Source organism: Cucumis melo, chromosome 8 (assembly GCF_025177605.1).
Source record: "Cucumis melo cultivar AY chromosome 8, USDA_Cmelo_AY_1.0, whole genome shotgun sequence".
Classification (NCBI taxonomy): Eukaryota; Viridiplantae; Streptophyta; class Magnoliopsida; order Cucurbitales; family Cucurbitaceae; genus Cucumis; species Cucumis melo.
In genome coordinates, this window is record NC_066864.1 from 27941910 (window position 1) to 27962408 (window position 20499).

Sequence of the window (20499 nt, forward strand, 5' to 3'; positions counted from 1 at the left end):
GGTTAGTAGACAATTCCTCATTATAGTCTTCGAAAACCGTGTCAAGTTTCGGTTGAATAGATTAGATTCTAAGAAATTGAAACGAGGAAGTGACATTAACACGAAAGTGAAACTTATTTTGAAGATTAGCAAATAATAAACAAACGTTGGCTGCTCCCATTGTTCATGTCTCATCCCATAATCAATCAATCTCAGTGGCTAATCCCACCAGTTTTTATACAAATTCTAAACTCTTTCGCACAAAATTGAAAAAAAGGACGAGGTTTCATTCTTTTTAATTGGCCGATGCATGAAAATTAAGCCAGTCATTGCCATCAAAAGAAAATTTGGTGAATAAACTATATATAGTTCTCCACATTGAATCTATACATCAAGAATAGTGAACTCTTATTATTAAATCATTGAATAACAACAATTCTTTCTAATTAACAATGAAAATCAAGACTTCCGTAACTAAATAGTATGAAAGGCTGAGATTCAGAACTTGTAAAGAAGGGGTTCAAATCGCTAAAACAGTATGCCAATGGCATATATATTATCAAAATAAGTTGGGATCAATGTTCAAGAAGTGCTTGGTGAAAGAAAAAGAGAAACCAAGACAAAACAAATATCAATAACTAACGCAAGCCTGTTGTAGATACCATCAACCTGGTGAGTCCACACAAGCCAGCAATGCTGTGAAAACCAAGCGATGAAAATACTCAGAGTAAAAAGTAACAAGTTCAAATATCAGCTAACCGTATTGAAGTTGTATAACTGAACTTGGTTGATCAAAATCTTTCTATTTCTTGTACTGCTTTATCTCTTTTATAACACCATCTGCCAGCGAATCAACGTCGTTGTTTTTCCCAAAAAATTTTACGAATTCCATCTTCTCGGGACCCATTAAGTACCTGCACAAAATTTCCCGATCGGATTGTGATAAAACTTAACATATGATCACAGACTTGTGTTCAAGCAAACTGGAAGAACTTGCACTTACATCACTATGGAGTGATCGACGAGATAATCTGAGTCTTCCTCTTCCGTCTTCATATAATAAACTCGATATGCTCTAGCCACATTTCGTATCTCATCTGAAGTCCCAGTAAGGCCAACCAAGTCCGGATGGAATTCTGTAACATTAGAGAAAAGATTATATATTAATTTGTTATTGTCAAAACAATTGGCATTAACAGATTGCAAACCAACTCCTACACACCTTTGACATACTCCCGCACTTGTTCTACCGTATCTCTCTCAGGATCAACAGAGATGAAAATAGGCACAATTTTTATTCCTGCCTTTTCTGTGAAACAATAAACAAACATAATTTGCTAAGAATAAATTAAATGTCATATTTTGTTAATTGATGAAAGACAAATGCATTTTATGGAAGACTAGCTGAGAAAAGTCCCCTGTTTTAAAACAAATAATATGAATTATTTTGAGATATCTATTCACAGGTCCATAGTTTTCAATTGCAAAAAACAAGACATGGGACAATAAGCTGACGAAAATAGATCTTTCAGGACTGAGATGAGTGAAAGAACAAATGACTAACTGATTTTATCAACTGCAGCAGCTAGCTTTTGTAGCTCATCTGGGCAGATATCGGGACAGTGGGTGAAGCCAAAATATATCAATGTCCATTTCCCAAAAAAGTCTTTTTCTGTGACCTGCTTCCCATCATGATTGACAAGTTTAAATGGACCCCCAATAGCTGCTTTTCCAACTGACGGTCCTTGTTTCACTTCTGTGGAAGCTTTGTTTATTTCTGTTAATTTCAGAAGAATGTCAACCATGAATGCAGATAGGAAGGAACAATATAGAAATTAAACTGCACATGAACAATCTAAAGCAAAAAATTATGCCCCAACTGCTAAAAACAACCCATAAGTCTTGCTATTGTGTCGCATTAAATTTTACGGTGACCTGACCCTTAATGAATAGTTCCAGCTCCTAAAAATTATAACTACTAACAAAAATGCACTCGGAGCAAGACAATAGATGATATCGAATAATGAAGCTGGGAATGAACCATGAAACAAATTAACTACCCAAATGAATGCAGCAACATCACAAAAGAAACTGTTCAGGTCATTCAAGTGTCTCATTTCATATGAGTAGCACCTAGGTACAAAATACTAAATAGGACCAGCTCGCGTGTCTGTATTAGAAGGAAAAGTTAATAGAAAATTTTCTACTACATAATACTAACAGTTATAAGCCATGCTATGGTTTGACAACAAAACACGAGAAATAACAATAGGAATATACAATATATTGAAGGGCAAACCCCAACATTTTGTTTGTTCAAAAGACCTCTTCGAATTAACATTACTTGGAAGATTTTCTTCTCTTAGAAAATATGGGGAAGAATATTTATTCCACTCAGGCACTCACCATAGTAGTCTACCTTCAATATGACGTTTCTTTTCCCGGTCATAATAGAAAACCAATCCCGCTCCAGTAGCAACCAGCAAAAGAAAACTCAGCCATGATACCGGCTGCAAAGAGAGGATCGATCAACACTAAACGACCAAATTTCAAGAGGAAGACGATAGATGATTATAGAAAGCTCATTCGAAAAGAAAAAAGCAACCATACCCCACCACGAACAGGTTTTCCAGCATCCTGGCCCTCATTTGATTTCCCTGATTTATCCCCTTCACTAGAATTGGATTCTCCCGATTTCTCGGAGGCTGGGCTTTGAGAATCAGCAGTAGTAGAAGTGGTACTATAAAGCCGCCTCATATACGTAGCTAAAAAGTTCATTCCAAGCCCCTAAGGAAGAAGATGGAACTCAAACAGATAGAAAATACTCATAAATAGAAATGCTAAACACAATTCTCGTTATATATATAATCTCTATCGACGGTGACATTTGAGAATTTATAAGAAAACAAAGAAAAATAATCCATAGTACCGTCGGGCCAGGAATACTATAAAAAGAATTCCTCATTGTTTCTTCCCTATCATCAATCAAACATTCTAGGCTACCAAATAAGGTAGCTTACAACCTACAAAAATTCACTAACTTGCTGATTGAAGCGAGTATCGTGCAAATTTCACTGAAAACCGACTCCTAGACAAACATTATTACAAAACACAGATCGAATACTAGAGCGGATAGTTAATGATTTCAACGAAGAAACCAACCGAATGAAGGGGAAAAGCTCGATCATGAAGATTTGCTCCTGCTAGAACGGAGGACGAAGTCGACGGCGAAAGAGAAAGAGAGTGTAACCTCATCCGGTGAAAAGAGAAACAGAGGTTTGCGTAATGTAAACGTTTCGCACTCCTAGAAATAATGGTCGCCATTGTCAACTGTAAATTCTCGTAAAACCCTGAAATGTGGAAATGACCTTCGGAAACCCTCGTCGCCGGAAATTGGAGGGAAGGCGGCGAGCTATTTATGTAGATAGCTTTTGGATCATTATGAATGGGCTTTTTTAATGGGCCGGATCCATTTAATTAACGTCTGGTCCAAAATGTAAATTATCCAAAAAATTTACATAAATAGCTTAAATCATTATTAAAATAGCCATTTGATAGACTTCCAAATTCTACCGTTGACATAGTCTATATAGTCTATAAGTCTGTTATTATGTTAAGTATTATCATACATATTTCTATCATAAAACAATGACTTATGATTTCTATTACATAATTCTAATCATGATTTTTGATTTTCTAACAGTTTGAAATTGGTTTATGGATAATTTTGATTAAGGACCCGTGAAAGTGCTAGCATCAAATCAATTCAAATCTGTCAAAAAGGTTCGTAGTTTTTCTTTTCTATGTCGTCAGTGGACACCTTGATTATATATTTGAGAAAATTAAATATATTTAGGTTGGTTTGGTCGTTCAATCTAAAATTTATCAAAACTGAATTCAAAGGATACATATCTTTAAAAAAATAGGACATTTACAAATAAATAACAATCAATGTTAATATATTAATATATATAGCAACATTTAAAAATATTTGCAAATATAACAAAATCTACTGATAACCAGAGTTATCAGTAGAGATAAATTAAAATTTCTAAAACATATACTAATTAAACAAGGTTGTAAAACCACGAGAAAGAAATTAAACATTTACGATATCATATAAATCAAATTAAAACAAAAACTCAAAATTGAAAATATAGCCCTTTTCAATAAATAAATAATTTACACATTTCGACAAACCATATTCCAAATTCCTTATTATATACCATAAAAAAAACCCCTCAAAAGGAAAAATAATTTGTATTTGATCCTCCCAAGACTTGGTATAATGTTTTGCCAAAAGGGGCTCAAACTTTTGTTTTAATTTGATTTGGTTTTGTAACTTTGAGATATTACAAATGGGCGAAAAGAATTTGATTCCAAGTATCGGGAACGCCGGGAAGGCACCAATGGATGCAGTCGGCGTGGTGAAGAGGATCAGCTTTTTGCTCTGCCGTGAGTAACTTGCCGCCGGTTTCGGTATAGATGGAGGAATGGGCGTCGATACGGTAATCAGAAAGCTGAGTGATGTTGATAAAAGTGACTGGAACTTTCATTTTGTGAACTATTTTAGAGACCACGCTCATTATTCCTTTATCGGCTCCACTCCCCCAAAATTTCTTATTTTTTATTGGCTTTGTTTCGTTGAAGCATTTGCTTCCATTCACTCTCCCCCAATCCATACTCCTGTATTAGTATAATATAATGAAATGTTTAGAGTGTGTGTTGAACTATTTTGAAAATAAAAAGTTTGAAACACATAGTACAAGACACATCATTGAAGTCGATAGTATCTTTGAGTTTTGGAAAAGGGAAATGGATAAAGGTAAAGAGAAAGACCTTGTGTGAGTTGGAGACATAGTTGTAAAGAAGACACGTGTGATATTGGGATTGACATTTGAGTCAACCCAATTGGCCCAAGTCTTTAATCCCATCGTATATGCAATTGGTGTATCAAATTCTTCATATCCTTCTTCTCCATTCTCAAACGATCCCCATCTACATACACATTTTAATCCAAAATAATACTTCCTTTTGCATAACTTAAAAGCAAATACAACTCATATTATAAAAAGAAAGAGAGAGAGCTTAATTACAAGGCTTTAATTTTAACGCCACTCATCCACCAAACGTAGGTATTGAAGACAAGAATGTCAACGTTAGCCCAATGTTTGGAATGGTTTGCAACTGAGTCCACCCTCAATATTCTTTGCTTTGGATCTCCAATTATGGGATTGTCTGAATTTGAGTGCACCAGAAATGGAGCCCAATAGAACTCTATTGTAGCCACGTATTCCTAAAACCATGTATTCAATAATATATTAAATTTAAGCTTTCGATTCAATAATAGTGGGAAATAAACACTAATAAACTACTATCATCTATCATTGATAAATATTTATAGATGTTTATTATTGTATTTTAAAAATAGCGAAATATTCCAAAATAAAATTCAAATTTTGGGAATGAGTGGTAACATATTATTAATATTAAATTAAAAAAAATTTAAAAGTAACACTAAGTTAAAAGTTGGAATATTTTAAAAATAACAGAATAAATTAAAATATTTATTAGGGATAGAATCTATTATAAATATTTTCTCAAATTTGCTTTGTTTTTTACCATTTGATTTAGTTTTTTTTTTTAAAAAAATTAAATTTTGCTTTAAAGAAACTAATAAAAGGTACCTTAATAGTAAAAACAGAGTGAAATCGGCCTCTCTTGAGAGATTTTTGATCTTCAGGAATCATCCACTCAACCATACAAACAAATGATTGCCATTGCCCACGCTGTAATGAATCCCCTACGAACATTAGCCTCTTCCCTCTAAGCTTTTTCAGTGCAATTTCTGCATTAAATCTGTCATTTCCAAACCAATTTCCATATCATATTATCCTCCAATTTTTCTTTCTACTGTTTTACTTCAATTCATCACCAAAACAAACTCAAACCTTGGCAATCTGCAATCATCTGGTTGCCACTCCCAATGCCGGTAATCCCAATCCTCCCGTCCGTTCTTCACGCATGACACTTGCCGGTCTAGATACGGGCACGATTCGTCCGTGTACAACGGCTTCATCGACCGGTTAAACACCCACTTCCCGTTCACTACGCTGCATTCCTCTGGGTCAAACTCGAACCGGTCGTCCGTCAATGGGTCTCTCCACTGCTCCTCCGCCTTCGGCTTCTCCCCTGTAATAAGAAAGTAAAGGGGTCAAGGACGAAGTAATTGTAAGTGCAAACATATTTGACCATTTAGTTGACTGTGTACCTATTGGAATATTTATGTGACTCTTCGTTTAGCGTTATATTCTTTCAATTCCATTCATGAACATAGAATTGAAAGAACTTAACCAAGAAGAGTAACATACCGTTTCTTCCAACAATATCCTATAAGGGAGGTAATAGAACTTACTTGTCTTGAAAGGGGTCGATTTTCGAGGGCACGACTTGAGTTTAAAAATGGAGGCGGAAGAGAAGAAAGTGATGCGCTCGGTGTAGAAGAGAGCAAGGAAGGCAAAGGCACAGAGGACGGCAGTGAGGAAGGGGAGGTGAGGCTTGAGTCGGGCGACCGATGGTTTCGCCATGAGGCCCGAGGGAGATGACGCCAACAAGCTCATAGAGGTAAGAAGAAGAAGAAGAAGAAGGAAAAAAAGATAGAAAAGAAATGTAGTTAGCAGCAAAGGTTGAGGAGAGAATGAAGAAGAGAAGGAGGTTATTTTAGGAGAGTTTAAGGTAATATTTTATGGATGTGTTTTGAGTAGGAGTGAAGCTAAAGAAAAGTGTGGTTGGGTTTGAGTTTTATTAGCTCTTCTTTATGGAGGTTAAGAAGGGTGGGGTGGGTGGGTTGGATACCCTAATTTATGTATTTTGAGTTTTGATTTCTTGAGATCTAATTGGTCAATTTCTCTCTCAAAGCAGATTCAGAATCTTTTCACTTTGGTGAATTTAGAATTTTTATTTTTTATTTTTAAGATTTGAGGTCAATTTATGAGATTAATTATATGTATAAGACAAACATTCATTCTCTAAAAGTGTAAATATAAAAATAAAAAGAGAGACAAACGTACGCCATAATTTTTTTTATTGAGTCAGCAAAGTTCTTCTACTTTTGGAATTCTTTTTAGAAATTGTTATTGTATTCCTGCTCCAAAATAGTACTCAATTCATTGCTTTTATAATTATTCCTTCATTTTAAATATATATATATATATATATATATATATATATTATTTTAATGTAAAAAGATAAATTTATATTACAAAAATTCGAACAATTAAAGTTTTAATTTAATAAGTATACCAGTTTATTATTCTAAGCTTTAATAGGTTAATTGATTTATTAAACCATTTGTTGGCTATTTTCATTAGATTCTAAAATTAAACCACCTAAAAAATCATGTAACCTCAAAATTTCACAAAAAATAGCAAAAAAAAAAAAAAAAAAAAAAGTAATTACTAAGTAATTAATTCCAAATAATTTTAAAGAAAAATGGAGACAATTTCACATTTTAATATAAAGCAATATAGTTGGTTTTATTATTTCTAAATCCAATCTTGTATTTATATAAAAAAAAGTTTCTTTTTTCTTTTTAAGATTTTAGTTCCTACGACTGTTAGTTTGAAATTTTAAGTGATACAAATCCTACAATTATACTCAAAATATTTTTTGATATAACTTAAAGCAAAAAGAAAAAAGGTTACAAATATGTCAAAATTTACATTTAGTTCTCAAAGTTTATCAAGTTTGAAGAGTCCTCTATCATAGATAGATTTTACTATATTTACAATTATTTATAAACATTGCCATACAATTAATTATCATACTTAAAGTGTAACCAAATGGAATTATACCCTAATTTTTATTTATTATTAATGTGTCAGCACGTGTTCTTTTTTTCCTTCCAATAAGTTATCTATTTATTATTTTACTTTTAAACTCATATGAATGTGTGAATGATGTTAACAGAAAAGGATTTTGGGATATTGATGAAAAGATTCAAGAAAATGTTTGATGAAATGTCTGTTGAAATTTTTTTTTTGGAGAAAATTATGTTTTTAAAAAAGAAAAAGATTTTTTTTCTTTCTTTTTATTGATATATGGATTATTCTATTTGGATAGTACTTTTAAGTTTTCATCATTTAGAACCACCATCACACCAAAGAATGCAGTGATTTGATTTCAATTCGTTAGTGATGTTTTAATCATGGCTATTAATGAGAACGATTGGGAGATGAAGAATACGTTAATAATATTTAATTTAATTACTTGAATTTAAAACAACCATTATTGAGACTCCATTTGTATTATTATATTATCTTGTCAATCGACATTATTACAGTAAATAAATAAATATAGAGATCTATACATATACATGTATAGATATATGTATTCATTTTTTAACTTGATCACTTAAAATATTTTCTTTTAAACATGGTAGTAAGTATACAGACCACATAACTGTTATAGGCATGTATTATCAACCAAAGATGTTAGAGATTCAAAATTTCTCAACATGCAAGTGATGTTTGTTATTAAAATTTGTTCGCTTATTTTATTTAAAGGCAAAACTTAAGTATCATATAGAACAATATGTCAAAGACATAACAAAGTTAACGGTAGGCAACTCCGGCAAAACATTCTTTCCATATATAATTTTGGAATTTGCAGATCTTTATTCTCCGACCGTACTTGCCTACTTTATTCTTTTGTAAATAATATCTATTTTCCCAAATGTATCTCCAGAACTAGCCATATATTGTGTTCTCATTTATTTTTAGGGTTAGTTGTCTCATCAGTAAAATGTGTGAACGTTTTCATGAGTTGAGGATTTGTCCAAGCATCAATCTTCATGTATTGATATTGAAAATTCGTTAAGACTTTTGGTTCTGTAAGTATTATCGTAGAACTCAAGAAGAGTTCAATATTGATATTGTATTTAAGGGGAGCCTAAATATAGTGATTATGAGGGGATCTCACTCTTAGGACAAGCCTAGTCTAGTGTATTGCGGGGACCTTGTACAAAACTTGAAGAAACATTGTTGTAGAAGTTGAGGGGAACTCAAACTTAAGGGAGCTTAAGTTGAAATTACGTTGAAGAGCAAGCTATATGGTAATTACTTAAGACGGAGTCTGTCAGATAAGTACTTTTCTTCTAATTGCTAAATTTTCTTTATATAGTGAATTTTCATTCCATCGGGCACAATGAGTCCCTAAGAAGTAGGTGATCGATTTTGCATCGAATTGGGTTATCAATCTTTATGTCGTTATTTTTAATTATGTTTGCCTTTGTGACGAGTTCTTTTGTTGTACATTTTGTCTACGACATCATTGCTGTTGATACTGTGTTCTTTACTAAATCCATTTGTGCTTATTTGTTTTTTAAAATGTTGAGCTAACAAGAAGAGGTGCATATTTTGCTTTAGCTTTATATATAAATACTCCCTTTTACCTAATTTTTTATTTTTATTTTGTTATCCACATATCATTGAATGTTTTTTTTAAATCAAGTTAAACTAGAAAATATTAAAAACAAAAAGTAGTTTTTTTAAAAAAAGAATTTAATTAAGAATTCATATATTTAAAAAAAAAATTGAGAATCATTAGGGAAAAATCTTGATAATCACCAATTGAATGACAACTTAAGTTAGTTTTGAATTTAAATTGCAAATAAATTCAATAGACACAAAGCGTTGATTACTATCTCAAAAGTTGATAGTTTAATCTCTCACAAAACTTTATCATTGTTTTCAACTCATATTAGACGTGACACACGCCTTCATTTAAAAATTAACATATCGACACCTGTATTTAGTACAAGAAGTACTTGTAGACAACTATTAATTGCAATATCATAGAAAATAGAAGAGAAAATGGGTTTAGGGTTTAGGAAAGTTTGAAAATAATTACACAAGAAGTTGAAGAGAAATGAATTAAAAGGGGAATAATTGAAAGATGTGAGAAATAAGTGAGAATAAAAAAGGAAATGAATTGGTAATGCAGCATTGTATAATTAAAAACCAAAGCATTAAGCAATACGCAAACTCCATGATTTCATTTCTCAACAAAAGCAATGATTGATTAAAAGCCAAATATATTCATTGAGACCCCACGTCGAACACCTTGCGCTCATTCGAAATGGACCAATTAACCCACGCACCCTTCATATTTTTTCTTCACCCAATCTCATTCTAAAGCTTCAAACTCAAGCTTTTCTTTTTTCTTTTCTTCATTCTTCTTTCAAAATCTGATAACGTCATTTCTGCCCATCACACACAAAACAAATCCCAATCCAATCCACATTGTTTTGGGTTCAACTTTCGAAAGGGATACTTGTTGTAGTGTAAACGAAATGGTAAATTAGAACAATCTTGATTTGAGAATTGTTGTTGTATTGTTTAAGAAAAATTGCAAAAACCACTTTTGAACTATTAGTTTAATATATTATTCTACACTTTTTCTCCATGGAATAATCCAAACCAAAGACGAAGGTCAAGACTTACTGTTAATGGTCCGAGAAAAAGAAGCTAATCTTTTTGTTATAAAGTTGAATCTTTTATACAATATTGTATAAGGTAAAACATTGTCTAACTTCTAATTTTGAGGTTGATAGTACGTGTTTGATGTCAATTAAATTAAGCTCATTTTGATTATAAAGAATTTAATTTTATGTCCAATAAATACCTAATTTCTCAATCTTATGATTAATGAATGCATGAAGTTAAAAAATGTTAAATTATAGGTTGATTATCACTTTATCATATGTAAAATTGAAAATATTTAGGATCTACACTTTTAAGAACTTAGTAAACAAAATTGAATGTTTGAGAATCTATTAGATACTACCTTTTTAAAGTTCATAAACATACTAGACACGTTTAAAATTTTAGAAGTCAAATAGAATAAAAAAGTAAATGTAAGTTAGATCCACCTTCTAGATTATATTTCTTGAGAAGTGCACAATTATATATATGGATGCGGTCCTCGTTGTGCATCTTGATCAATTAGATCGTTTCTTTTGTAGATTCCGATACGAAGCCTTTGCAGATGTTTTTATGGATATTCCTTTAGCATTTTGTCCAAGAGAAAGGGTTTGTCTAATTCTAGAACTTTTTTATTTCATCCAACATTTTAAAAGATCTCTACTCAAACATTTCTCTTGAAAACGACGTTTATGAAATACCAATACTCAATTATTAAAAAATAAATAAATAAACAATTGATGTAATATTTGAACATATAATAATCTTCAAAGGTATTTTCATAATTTAGCTTTTATATATATTTGTCTCCTTTTTAAATGATTTATTTATATCATTTCCCAATTGATATCAATCACTTTGAGGGGCACATTGATTACTTACAATACTATATATAAAATCTTGATGGTTATTAATTGGCGTGTTGATATAGTATGATCATATCATGTTTCTCACTTTAATGGATTTGTCCCTTTCTTAATTTTATCTCTTTTCTTCAAAAAGACATTTAGTACTATAATGGATGTACTATTCATTTATACCGCCTATAAATTAAGGAAAATCTTAAGATTTATTATATTTGTTAGCCCTTCTCATTGTTATAACTTATCTAAATAACATGAGAAAGATTCACTAATTCTAACTTAATCTTTTGGAATGGGAATAAAGAGGTCGATGAAGATAAAATATATATACTTGAATGGGTGGGAATTGAGTATTCTATTCTCTATCTTGGCTATACCTCGTTGCTATCTCTAATAATGAAAAGTGGTCAATAATCAAAATGTATTACGACCACTAAGCATTGAACAATCAAGATTAAAGATATCAGAACATGGAAGGAAATTCAAAATCTATAAAAAGCATTAAATTTACCTATAACTTTATGATCATACACTCTAATAGGAATCATATTTGTGATCTATGCAACTCTAATAGGAATAATGAGTTGTTTGTCCCTCTCTAGCTATCATGGGGTATATGAGGCTAAATTAGCATATAAGATCATAGGTTCCTATGTAATAAGATCTATCCTTAAAGGTAGCTCTCCCATAATCTCTTAGCATCGACACGTCCGTCTCACAAAAGGTAAAAGAGAATTTACTAAATGAGAGGCTTTGATGTTTACATGAAAAGGCGTATAGTATAAAATGATCCTTTAGGCGTGTCAAATTATATTACTTAACCATAATTCAATTATTAAAGCAACATTTTAAAATATTAGTAAAACTAACTAAAATATTTATAAAATATAATAAAACTTTAAATTCTATCGATAATAGACATTGATTGTCTTCTATTGGTACATATCAGTAACGTTAATAGATGTCTATCAATACTTATTGTTCGATAGAATTTAAAATGTTGCTGTATTTTATAAATATAGCATTTTGTGATCATTTATAATAACTTTTCATTTATTAATTAAATATTATACATTTAACTAAGAAAAAAACAACAATTTCAATTTTAGCAATTAGAAAAATTATATGGAAATGAAAGGTAGACCATATCCAGTGCAACACCTAGAAATTTATTGTGTTATAAAAGATAAAAACATCTAGAAACTTGGGATAAATGGGCAGTCTACCACACACACACACACACACTACCAATAATCAACTTGGGATAAATGGGTAGTCTACTTATTTATAATTCATAAATACATATTATCACATATACCTTTACTTTAGGTGGAAAAGAACATATACATACCTTTATAGAACATTATATAAAAAATGAAAATCATAATCTCTCTTTTATAAGTGATAAAATTTGTATCTTTTCCCCACATCTAAAACTATACCATGTTCTTAATTAAGAAAATATATATCTTGATAAAGATTAGAGAGAAGATCATGAAGATCATTTTAATTGAATCAAATTTAAGTGTCATTTAAACAATGATTCAACTCACAAAATAATTCAAATTCTTATTCGGTGATACAAATTTCTAAGTTAATTGATAACCCCACACTTTTGTGATTAAATAAGTCCTAAAAATGGCAATCTTAAATTAATTACACTATGAGATGAAAGAGTTGTTTACAAATTAATAAAACTCAAATTCATGATTTAAATTGTTGAATTACCTGGAGCTTAAGATGATCATAACAACTTTCAAAGAAATATAGTTTGCGGTCTTGATCTTCAGCTCTGCAACTCATATTGAAATGGGGAAACCTTCACTATCAAATCGCAAATAGGTGTGGTTGAACGGCATAGTATTTTGGGACTGTAAACTTTGTACGAATGAATTGATCATTGTTGATCCTACAGTTACACATAACCTCCTAAGAACAGTAATGATCTGGTTTTTACTCAACAAATCACACTTCTATATAGAAAATGAATTAGATCGTGTAATAATATATAACTTAACTGTTACTTAATTTGTTACCCACATTAATACCTTTAATAACCTTACCTTAATTACGTGAGGTTGGTCAACAAAGCAGAGATCAAAGCATCTGTTTTCTGAGCTCTTGCTTCTTCTCTTTCTCTTCTCTTTTCTTCATTTTCTCTCCATAATATCTCCATCGTCATCTTCTCTCTCTCAATACCTTCCATTTTCATTCTCCATTCTTCCTCTTTTAACCTTCTCTCTTCTTCTCTAACCCTAAATGCTTCTCTCCATTCCCTCTCCATTTCCATCTCTCTTTTCAGAAAACCCTTCAATATTTCCTCCAAATTCCTCTCATGTTCTTCAAGATCATTATCCCTTTTCCATTTCCTCTTTTTTGTGACATTTTTCGTTTTTGTTTTTTCTTCGTTTTCTAATTCTCTATCACCATTCGGATCCTCGTTTGCTTTCCTTTTCAAGACTCCAGATCGGTTTTCGGCTTCGACCCACCAATTCTTTTGCATCCTTGCAGTAAAAATTGTATGAAGGTCGTCGTAAAATGGAAATTGATGCTTTAGAGCTTTGGGATCCATAGTTTCACAACCCTGTATGTGTAAAGACTGTTGAGAGTTAGTAAGGAGAATAACAAAAATTAAAAGAAAAAAAAAAGATAGAGAAAATTTGTTTCATAATTGACACATAGTGCCTTATTTTATCTTTGTCTATTATTAACAACTTACAGACAGAAGTAATATACTTGTGATTGTGTTTGGTAATTAACAATTTATCTTTTAATTATTTTGTTCTTTTTTTCTTACTTAATTCTCTTTTTTTAAAAATATTTTTATAAGTTAATTTGTTTGTAATTATATATTTAAAATATTTATAGATTTTTTTCTTGAACTCGAAAATGACTTGATAGTTTTGAATAAATTAATTTCAATTTTCATATGGAAATACGTTGGTTTTTTTAGGTCATTAGCAATGAATTTCTTGTGGAAGAATGAAGGAATATTTTATGTCTTTTCTTCAGATACGTTAATATGGAATATTATGAGATTAATGTGTCAAATTCTCGATTTATATTATAAAGTTTACTGTTTTTCTATATAGAAATTATTGAACGAGTAACTTGCACACTTCCTTCTCAAAATTAAATATAAGACCATATTATTATATTACTTCAGGCTGCAAAATCCTTTATGTCACGATTTTCTTTATTTCCCTGTTTCTAAAAAATCAAATCAGTACACCAGTTGTTAAAAATAATAATAACAATAACAAATAAATCACATGCCAAGTTTTTAAATTAAGCTTATAAATGTTCTTTCTACTTATCCTTTTTTTTTTTTTTTTTTTTTTTTTTTTTTTTTTTATTTGGTCAAGAATCCAAATTTGATGAAGACTATAGCATCAAAATTGTGAGAAAACAAGTATCGTTTTTAAAAAAGCTAATTGAGAATTTCAACATTGCATTTTTACAGTTTTTTCAATTTTTTTTTAATGATAGGTTAATCTAAGATGGTAAAGAAAAATTGTTAGATTTGATGCCTTAACCCTCAGATTTGACACATAATTATTCGTATTAGTTTTTAAGAGTTTAATTTGAACAATATGTGAAAGGGGAGCGTTAGAGAATATGAACTATGACAATTCAAAAATATTTAATAGATGAATAAACTTTTAGTTTTGTATTTGGAAGAAATCCTTTTGGTTTTGTATTTAATCCAACTCTAAATCTTCGATTTTGTAATTAATAATATGTCTAAAATTTTAAGCAAATTTTTAAAATCAATTGATCGTCTATTAAATCAAATTAAATTTTATGTAGATCGAAATTCTAAACTTGATTTTTTTAAAAACATAAAAATTTCAAACCGAAGAGTAAATTAGTTATATTAAATTTAAAATTTAATAAAATTAGAACCGAACAAATATATTTTGATATTAAATTAAAGGTAGCGGTTACATATCAAAAACCCTAAAAGAAGAGTATTCATTTTCATTACCTTATAACGAGTGACAAGATTTTTCCATTTACATTTACACTGCTCGTCGCTTCGATTAAAGCCTTTAGCCTTCATCTTTCCGGCCACCGAAATCCAAAGCATTCTATTCTGTTTCATCTCCGAGAAATTCTTATCCAACGCCGCTCTAATCGCAAGCAATTCCTTCGTCTCCAGTACACTCCACGGCGGAAACCTATCCCCCGCCGCCTGATCCGCATTAACGCCAGCGATTCGATGAAGACGAACAGCACGGCGAAGATCGCAAAAATCTTCCATGGCGGAGATTAAATTCCGAAAAAGATCGGGGGGATTATTAATTAATGGATATTTGGTTATGAGAGAAGGGAGGAATTTGTAGGTCAAGTAATGGGTGTGAATTATAGCTGGGGATGTTGTTTGTTTGTGTATGAAAGCGTAAAAAGATTTGAGAGAGTTTTTTTTTTTTCTTTTTTTTTTTCTTGTGAGAGTATAGATAGAGTTTTGTTAATTAATAGAGCATAGTGGTGCAGTGTGGTGTTTATCCTTTCACGCGATTTTGATTTGTGTCATTTGTTTCGTCGACATGTCGTCAGGCTTACAACAACAAACAAAAAAGTTGATGGTGTGTATGTAATATGTATGTCCACACCCACCAAAATTCTCTCTAATTACTCTTTTAATTCTTTTTCTTTTTTCTTTTTAAATAACACTCGATTCAGATACGTAATCTTTTATCACATTATTCAATCTGGGGTTATAATATTATTAAAGTATTTTAACTCATTACAAAATGTTTATTTATCGGTTTGTATATAATGCATAGGATTGTTTTTAATGGTTTGGTTTTGTAATTTAAAACCATTTTAGATGTTTTATACATATTAAATATTAATATCACCATTTTATTTATATTTTCGTACAATTCATATGATCTCACATTTTTTACTGAATTTTTTTTATACTCTTACAAACGTTACTCATACTTCAAAGTTTTAAATAAAATTTTATTTTCTTGCGTCTTTCTACTCATTTTTGGGAGAATTGAGTGTTAAATTTTTTGTTTTTTTCTTTTATACTATTAAATTAGAGATCTTTTCAAAATATAACAAAACGGCAAAATATTTACGGCGTAAGGTAGAGAACAATTTTTAAAAAACGGAAAAAATCTACAGGTCCACAATAAAAAATATGAAAAATGTCCTGTCAACCACGCCCGTAATATATTTGATACACAATTTATTTTTTAATTATGTTTTCAATTCTATTGTTTAATTTAGTTACACGATTTAGATTTGATTATAGGTCGGATATATTTGATACACGATTTATTTTTTTAATTATGTTTTCAATTCTATTGTTTAATTTAGTTACACGATTTAGATTTGGTTATAGGTCGACAAAATCTAAACAATTTTTTTTCAAAATTTAGTACAGTATTGTTTAGATTTGGCTAAACAATTTTTTTTTTAATTCTTTCGTACACGATCATTTATTTTGTTTTATAGATATTTGGCTACTTCAATTTAAACCATTTCTTTTTCAACTTTCGATCTTTCAATTTGGTTACCCTAATTTAAATAACAATAGAAAAGGAAGAAAGACGACGAAAAGAAATTGCAGCAAAAAAAAGGAGAAAAAGAAGAAAGACAGTAGAAATAAATCAGATTTGGTTACAAAGGAAAAGAGGATGAAAAGAAATCACATTGAAAAGAAAAAATATCATAAGAAGAAAAGACGATAGAAAAAAATCGTATAAAAAGAAAGGACAAACTTGAAATAAATTTTAAAAAATATTTTAATTTTATGAACTTTGTTATACAGACCGTAAATATTTTAATAATTTATTATATTTATGAAAATTGTAGTAATCTTGTTATATTTATAAAAATTTATTTAAGAGTTATATTTATATATTTATATAAATATATAAATATTTTATTAAATTATAGTCTTCCCTGGGTTAATGGGTTGGTACTTATAATTTTTTAATACAGTATACTTGTGTGTGTGTATATATTAGTTCGAAGGTACAATATATTGAGGTGAAGAATTTTGTCATGATGACCCGTTGTATTTGATAAGTGAAATTTTATTTTTATTTCTTTTTCTTTCCATATCAAACTCTGTAGAATATGTGTGTGTTTTTTTTTAAATGCATTATAATATAACTTGCTGCAGTAGATATAAATTTAAAACCTTTGAATTTTCAAATATTGAGCTTAGCTCATATTAATTTTATGAATTTATGTTAAAAATAATTTTTTTTTTATTTGTTAGAGTTTGTTTCTTTTAAGTTTCATGCATACTTTATTCATATAAATTTGTGTCCATTTAATCACTAACTCACTATATTTGATGGATAGTGTTTGTTTTTAAATTTTCAAGTTCCAACTATAGTTTAAAAGTTTTATTAATTTTCAAATTCATTTTACTCGAGTATAATTAATAGTTTGCAGAGGCTTGATATAGTAAAATCAATCAAAATATTATAAAATAGGATGAAATTTGACGTTATGTTTCACATTTTTATCCCTTTACAATTATTTTTTAATCTGGATGTGTCTAAAATTTGGAGGACTTGTATATTAGAAAATCGGCCTACTCTCTCTTGCTTTCACTAGGTTTAGGTATCCTGTTTATAAATACTTATATTTACTTTGTTAATTTAATGTTCATGCTTACCTATCAAATGTTTGACCAAATTGATACCTCTCACCATCAAATTTTGTATATATTTTGTATTTAGATATTTTCCTTTTCAATCTTTTCTTTTTCCTATAAAAAATATAATATTTATAAAATATAGCAAAATATCATGATATATACAATGAACTACAATAGACCAAGATAGATTAATATCTATATCTATCGCTATCATAATAATAGACACTAATAGTAGTCTACCTTGGTCTATCATAGATGGATTGTAATATTTTGCAATATTTTTAAATAAATTTTGTCATTTAAAATAAAATTTCTTTTTTAGGGCAAGTTTTGTTTTAAATAATTAATTAATTTATTTAATCTTTTATTTTTAATATCATTACTACTATTAATACGTTGAGGTTTTTTAAGAATAGAAAAATTGAAAAACTATTTACACTCCATATAACAAAACCACACAAAGACAAAATTAATTACACTTGATTTTTATATGAAGTCTAATTATTTTATTAATTTTTTTTGTTTTTGTTTTTGACAATATTCCTATTATTTATTATTTGGGGTCTTTTCAATAATATAACAAAGCTGCAAGTTATTTACTCTCTATAGAACAATTTCATAAACGAAAAAAGTCTATAGGCCACAATGCGAAATACCAAAAATACCCCAATAAATGCTCACGTGCCCGACTAATGTTAATAAACGATTATTAGACGACATCTTGTAGAATAATATAGAATTGATACACGGTCTTGTAAATTACCAAAGACATAAACGATAAAAAATAAACGCTAAACGATAACAAAATACTTTAACGATTATCTTTAACGATCGCGTAAGTTATCTTTAACGATTATCTCATATGTGCGTTGATCATGTTTGAAAATTTAAACGATAATCATACACGACTCTGTACATTATATAAACGATAATCATATATATAAATGATAAGGTAATAAACAATAAAAGATGACGAAAAAGTTTAAGTATACACGATCATGTAGAGAAATTTCAACGATCGTTTATATAAGTATAAACGAACATTTACAGAAACTCCAATAACTCGTAATTACAAAAATGCCATCAAAATGAAGGGACTATAAAAATGTGAAGGAACTTGCTCAGACTTTTTTGTTCATCGTCTTCCTCATCGATCGTTTATATCCTAGTAACTATTCAACAAACGATCGTGATCGACGATCTGACTTGCATACAAAAAGGTTTGAATCTATGTTCATTTCGATATATCTCCATCATCTACATATATCTACCGCGATCTATATCGCATACAACAAGGTCTGAGTCTATATTCATTTTGATCTATCTTCATCATCTATATATAATCTACCACGATTTATATCGCATACAAAGAGGTCTTAATCTATATTCATTTCGATCAATTTATATCTATCACGATCTATCCCACATACAAAGACGTCGTTTCTATACTTATTGTATATATTTCATTGAATATAATTTATATTAGTCTTCTTTTTTACAAATAGATGGTGAGCAAGAATCAACAAGCATCGTGTAGCAAATCAATAAGGTGTAAAGAAAATACAGAAGAAAAAAAAAGGAATAAAGGTAACAAACTAAAATGTGAATATCTGTTTGTCGTCGTATATTTATGCATCCTTTTCTTTTTTTTTATAGCGCTCTACATTTGTAAATTTGTTAAAACTTACCTTTGTTTGAAAAATACTATTTATTATGTCATTCAACAGGTGGAACACTATCCAAATGACATTATTATGGAAGATGAACAAAAAAACCTTAGAATTATTGTATACTACAGTTTAGAAATATTGAATCAAATTAAGTCAAAAATAGACAAAAGAATTCTTTCTCGAGTTTTGACAAACAGTCCTTTTGGCCAGTTCCTTAACATTAAAATGGCCAAAATGCCAACACAATTCCTGAATTTCAATTAAGAAAACAATGCCATAAAAAAAAAAAACTAATGTCCTTACTTTCAACTTCAATGAACATATAGCAAAATTTGGGCTGAAAGACTTTTGTTTTGTGACTGGACTAAAAGGTCACAAATTCCCTGAGTTAAATCTAGGAGAAAGAAAAGAAAATGGTATGAAAAATGCACTTTTTCGTCATGATGACTTTATAACAAGAAGAGATAAAAAAGAACCTTTAAAGCGTTTTGCAACGAGGAAGACGCATTGAAATAAAAACTAACCTCTATATCTTAGAAGCATTTTTAATTCTCAAGCATCAACACAACCACATAAATCTCCTACATCTAGACATATTGGATAATGAAGAAATCTTCAAAGGCTATCCATGGGGAAGGTTATCATACATCCTAACATATCAGTTCTTGAAAAAAGCATCCTACAATGACAAGGATGCTATATACCTTCAAAGGTTTCCCCTAGCTTTAGTCTATTGGGCTTTTGAGAAAATACCAAGATTTTTCAATTTAGATGTTGGGTTTAGAAGAAAGCTTGCAATGGAAGGGCCACCAATTGTAACATGGAATGTTTGGAAACAAGTGACTGAAGGACTCTAAACATCGACATTTTTTAAT

General features: G+C 29.9%; 3 protein-coding genes across 9 annotated transcripts; all 3 read right to left on the reverse strand.

Annotated features, from left to right (window-relative positions):
• Positions 1-498: 498 nt before the first annotated feature.
• LOC103502140 (protein SCO1 homolog 1, mitochondrial) lies at positions 499-3379 on the reverse strand. The gene is made up of 7 exons (XM_008465983.3): positions 3142-3379; positions 2590-2766; positions 2399-2489; positions 1544-1756; positions 1202-1288; positions 983-1115; positions 499-893 (listed from the first exon to the last, which is right to left on the reverse strand). The coding sequence occupies exons 1-7, from the start codon at positions 3301-3303 to the stop codon at positions 782-784; spliced, it is 975 nt and encodes a 324-aa protein (XP_008464205.1). The 5' UTR covers positions 3304-3379; the 3' UTR covers positions 499-781.
• A 748-nt stretch (positions 3380-4127) lies between these two features.
• On the reverse strand, positions 4128-6761 carry LOC103502139 (protein trichome birefringence-like 3). Its single transcript, XM_008465982.3, has 6 exons — positions 6395-6761; positions 5931-6171; positions 5667-5838; positions 5076-5275; positions 4819-4977; positions 4128-4665 (listed from the first exon to the last, which is right to left on the reverse strand). The coding sequence occupies exons 1-6, from the start codon at positions 6597-6599 to the stop codon at positions 4332-4334; spliced, it is 1311 nt and encodes a 436-aa protein (XP_008464204.2). The 5' UTR covers positions 6600-6761; the 3' UTR covers positions 4128-4331.
• A 6070-nt stretch (positions 6762-12831) lies between these two features.
• LOC103502137 (trihelix transcription factor GT-3b) lies at positions 12832-15764 on the reverse strand. 7 transcript variants are annotated; one of them, XR_007822755.1, is made up of 4 exons: positions 15312-15754; positions 13387-13922; positions 13205-13252; positions 12852-13166 (listed from the first exon to the last, which is right to left on the reverse strand). XR_007822755.1 is itself a non-coding variant. In XM_051088201.1 (4 exons), the coding sequence occupies exons 1-2, from the start codon at positions 15585-15587 to the stop codon at positions 13392-13394; spliced, it is 807 nt and encodes a 268-aa protein (XP_050944158.1). In that variant the 5' UTR covers positions 15588-15754; the 3' UTR covers positions 12854-13166; positions 13205-13232; positions 13387-13391. The 7 variants fall into 7 exon arrangements, 6 of the variants coding, with proteins under 6 accessions (XP_050944161.1, XP_008464201.1, XP_008464202.1 ...); XM_051088201.1 differs by having other exon boundaries at positions 12854-13166; positions 13205-13232; XM_051088204.1 differs by having other exon boundaries at positions 12832-13232; positions 13387-13907; positions 15312-15764.
• Between the last annotated feature and the right edge of the window lie 4735 nt (positions 15765-20499).

What these genes read in the sequence shown, in the direction of transcription:
- LOC103502139 (XM_008465982.3), bottom strand. Translation starts at nt 6,599, where the DNA reads ATGAGCTTGTTGGCGTCATCTCCCTCGGGCCTCATGGCGAAACCATCG. An exon ending in ATCGACCCCTTTCAAGACAA is followed by an intron (nt 6,172 to 6,394) that starts GTAAGTTCTATT and finishes TTCTTATTACAG; the next exon opens with GGGAGAAGCCGAAGGCGGAG. An exon ending in GGCGTTAAAATTAAAGCCTT is followed by an intron (nt 4,978 to 5,075) that starts GTAATTAAGCTC and finishes ATGTGTATGTAG; the next exon opens with ATGGGGATCGTTTGAGAATG.
- LOC103502137 (XM_008465979.3), bottom strand. Translation starts at nt 15,587, where the DNA reads ATGGAAGATTTTTGCGATCTTCGCCGTGCTGTTCGTCTTCATCGAATC. An exon ending in ATCTTGTCACTCGTTATAAG is followed by an intron (nt 13,923 to 15,311) that starts GTAATGAAAATG and finishes AACTCTCAACAG; the next exon opens with TCTTTACACATACAGGGTTG.
- LOC103502140 (XM_008465983.3), bottom strand. Translation starts at nt 3,303, where the DNA reads ATGGCGACCATTATTTCTAGGAGTGCGAAACGTTTACATTACGCAAAC. An exon ending in GAAAACCTGTTCGTGGTGGG is followed by an intron (nt 2,490 to 2,589) that starts GTATGGTTGCTT and finishes CTCTCTTTGCAG; the next exon opens with CCGGTATCATGGCTGAGTTT. An exon ending in AAAGAAACGTCATATTGAAG is followed by an intron (nt 1,757 to 2,398) that starts GTAGACTACTAT and finishes TGAAATTAACAG; the next exon opens with AAATAAACAAAGCTTCCACA.